This window comes from Octopus bimaculoides, chromosome 1 (assembly GCF_001194135.2).
Source record: "Octopus bimaculoides isolate UCB-OBI-ISO-001 chromosome 1, ASM119413v2, whole genome shotgun sequence".
In the NCBI taxonomy this organism is placed as follows: Eukaryota; Metazoa; Mollusca; class Cephalopoda; order Octopoda; family Octopodidae; genus Octopus; species Octopus bimaculoides.
Window position 1 is genome coordinate 171,653,928 of NC_068981.1, and position 2,934 is coordinate 171,656,861.

The 2,934-nt window shown below is 37.5% G+C and overlaps 1 protein-coding gene across 1 annotated transcript in view; it reads left to right on the plus strand.

Moving 5' to 3' along the window:
- The window catches only part of LOC106874520 (neuronal acetylcholine receptor subunit alpha-5), a 45,083-nt gene that overhangs the window by 20,830 nt on the left and 21,319 nt on the right, over positions 1–2,934 (plus strand). Inside the window, exon 3 of the mRNA XM_014922275.2 lies at positions 2,801–2,879. Within this exon, the coding sequence (XP_014777761.1) occupies positions 2,801–2,879 (79 nt within the window). The remainder of the gene's footprint in view (positions 1–2,800; positions 2,880–2,934) is intronic.

Here is a 2,934-nt window from a genome sequence, read left to right on the forward strand (position 1 = left end):
CGTGATTTAAGGGAGATCTGGCTGTTGTTTCTAGCACATCCCAAAACCTGCCCCTTCGTTCCTTTCTCGCTCACACATTTATTGATATTTTTCAATATTTTTCTCCCCATAAATAAATTTACACACGTGTAGTCCCAACCGAGCGGGGCCGTGTTACGTGTGTGTGTGTGTAAGAAAAAAACACCTAAAAGCATCTTTAGTGTTCATATTAATCTGTGTTTGTTCACGTTATTTTGAATTACTCGGGTTCAAGAGGAGTGTCCATAATATTTGCTTGTAACTTTATAAATTTTTTACATACAGATTTGAAATTTTGTCAGTGGGTGCTTTATATACCACTGGTTTATTGTTATGTAATTTTAGCTAATCTTGCTAAATTTGACTTTTATGGGAAGGTAAATTTAATTAACAGGCGTCAAAGCAATGACATTATGGATAAACACTAAAACTGAAATTCTTAATGCATATTTGATTTGTTACTAAAATTATCCCACATGGCAACCGACAAAAGTTATGCGGCTTTTCAAGAGGAGGTACTTAATTTGAATTAATTAAAATACAGGTATAATCGGTACAAGATTTTATTCTCTCAGTAAATATTTCGTACTTCGGTGTGAAATCATTTTTTCCACGGTTCTTTTCAGGTGCATTCAACGTATCTGACCTCCAAACCCGCTGCAAGCCACTTTTTTTCCAGAAAAGAAAGGTGGTAGGGGTGGTAGGGACCTCGAATTTTCCCACCAAAGGAGTTTTGTTTCGCGGGTATTTTTTCCTTTTCCAGGTTATTTTGCATGCTTTCGACGAATGTGACGTCGAAATCACGCGTAAACGGCTCCTTTTTCTAGAAAAGGAAAGATTTCACCGCTATTTCTAGCATGCCCTGCTACACGTAACAGCTATTTGCGTTCACACCGAAATATTTACCAACTTTTCTCCTTCCATTTGTTTTTTCCACTTTATGGAAGTCAATATTTTCTTTGTTGACATCCACCTCAGTTAATTTTGCTTTTCTCCCAGTTCTGTACTTTCTGGATGAAAAGCCCTCACATTATCTCAAAGCTACGAGAATTCACTAACGTGATTTGTTTATTTCCTTAAAAGATTTCGTAGGGGGATTCGATACAACGGGTTTTGGCAGGTTTAAGCACTAAAGGGTTAAAAAGTGCCAAAACTGTAAAATCAGCTTTTGGGAGTTTCTTTGTCCGATTTTAAATTCAGATTGCAAAGAGCTGGAATAAATACCATGAAGTATTCTGTTCAACACTCTAGCGAACCCGCCAATTCGCCGCTTTCAATTCAATTCAATGCTTATTATTATTTTTATTGAACGTTCCCACCAAACAAAACTTAGTTCACTTTTGAGGGTTAACTAGGAACAAAGGAACCAACACTCATGTCCTTGAACAAGCAGAGATGAAAATCACCGAGGGGTTGATCACTTACCATCAGCTATTTTGGTCATATACAAAGGATGGAACAACAGATGACATTCCAATGATCATCTTTTATTCTGGATTTGCAACAGGAAGATGCTATCGTGGATGACCATAACTGAGATTCAGGGATATCCTGAAGAGAGACCATCAGTCCAAAATCTACTGAGGATCCCGTGCACAGAATGTTTCGATCAAATATGTGTATCCACAATCACGTCCGATAAATTCTCCGTCATCAATTCACCATTTTTTTTTCTTTTCTTCCAATAAAATAGTTTTTAACTATTAATGGTGTGATAACTATGGATATATTTTCTCAGTTAACTTTCCTTCGCGGTGAACTTTTCTCGCTATGAACCTTCTTCACGGTGAATTGATGCCGGTGAACTTCCTCTGCGGTGAATTGATAATCAACTACCGTCATCAGAAAGCTGAAGGTGAAAAAAAGACGAAACGCAAAAAGTCGAAGAAAAACTAACAACTTCTTGGATCGAATAAACCCACGACCACAATCCGATTACCAGAACAATGATTTTTCTGATTGTTACCTTCACTATTACGCATAAAAACATACTTTTTTTTTTAATATTTACATATACGTGGCTGTGTGGTAAGTAGCTTGCTTACCAACCACATGGTTCCAGGTTCAGTCCCACTGCGTGGCACCTTGGGCAAGTGTCTTCTACTATAGCCTCGGGCCGACCAAAGCCTTGTGAGTGGATTTGGTAGACGGAAACTGAAAGAAGCCCGTCGTATATATGTATATATATATATATGTATGTGTGTGTATATGTTTGTGTGTCTGAGTTTGTCCCCCCAACATCGTTTGACAACCGACGCTGGTGTGTTTACGTCCCCGTAACTTAGCGGTTCGGCAAAGAGAGACCGATAGAATAAGTACTAGGCCTACAAAAAAGAAGTCCTGGGGTCGATTTGCTCAACTAAAGGCGGTGCCCCAGCATGGCCGCAGTCAAATGACTGAAACAAGTAAAAGAGTAAAAGAGTATACACTTACGTTTCGATCAGTTTGATTCTCGTCTTCTATTGATATTTCTGTGCTTTTTAGAACAAAAATATGAGAGGCTTTTCAACGCGAATACTGCCGTAATACGGCTTCTAACAATACATCCACGTTAAGGAGGGTATGAAGATTGCCATTCGATATTAATACTGCTTCCTTCACAAATATTTAAATCTAAATTAATGGTAATAAATGCTCTTGTACATTTTGCCCCTGACGCATCTATACTGAAAATATTAATCATCGTTTAAATATTAGAAATCATGCTTTATATGGGTTTGATTTCTGTTCTACTTATCTGATTTTATCTTGTATATGATATATATTATTTCTTGATTTATAGAGCAAGGGAACCTGGATTCAAGCGGTCATTTGTCCGTATCATCGTATCACATGATGGAGTGGTATTGTGGATACCTGTGGTAAGTTTTTTTTTTCTACGAAACCTGTTGTTCTTTAGATTCTTTTACACCTTCT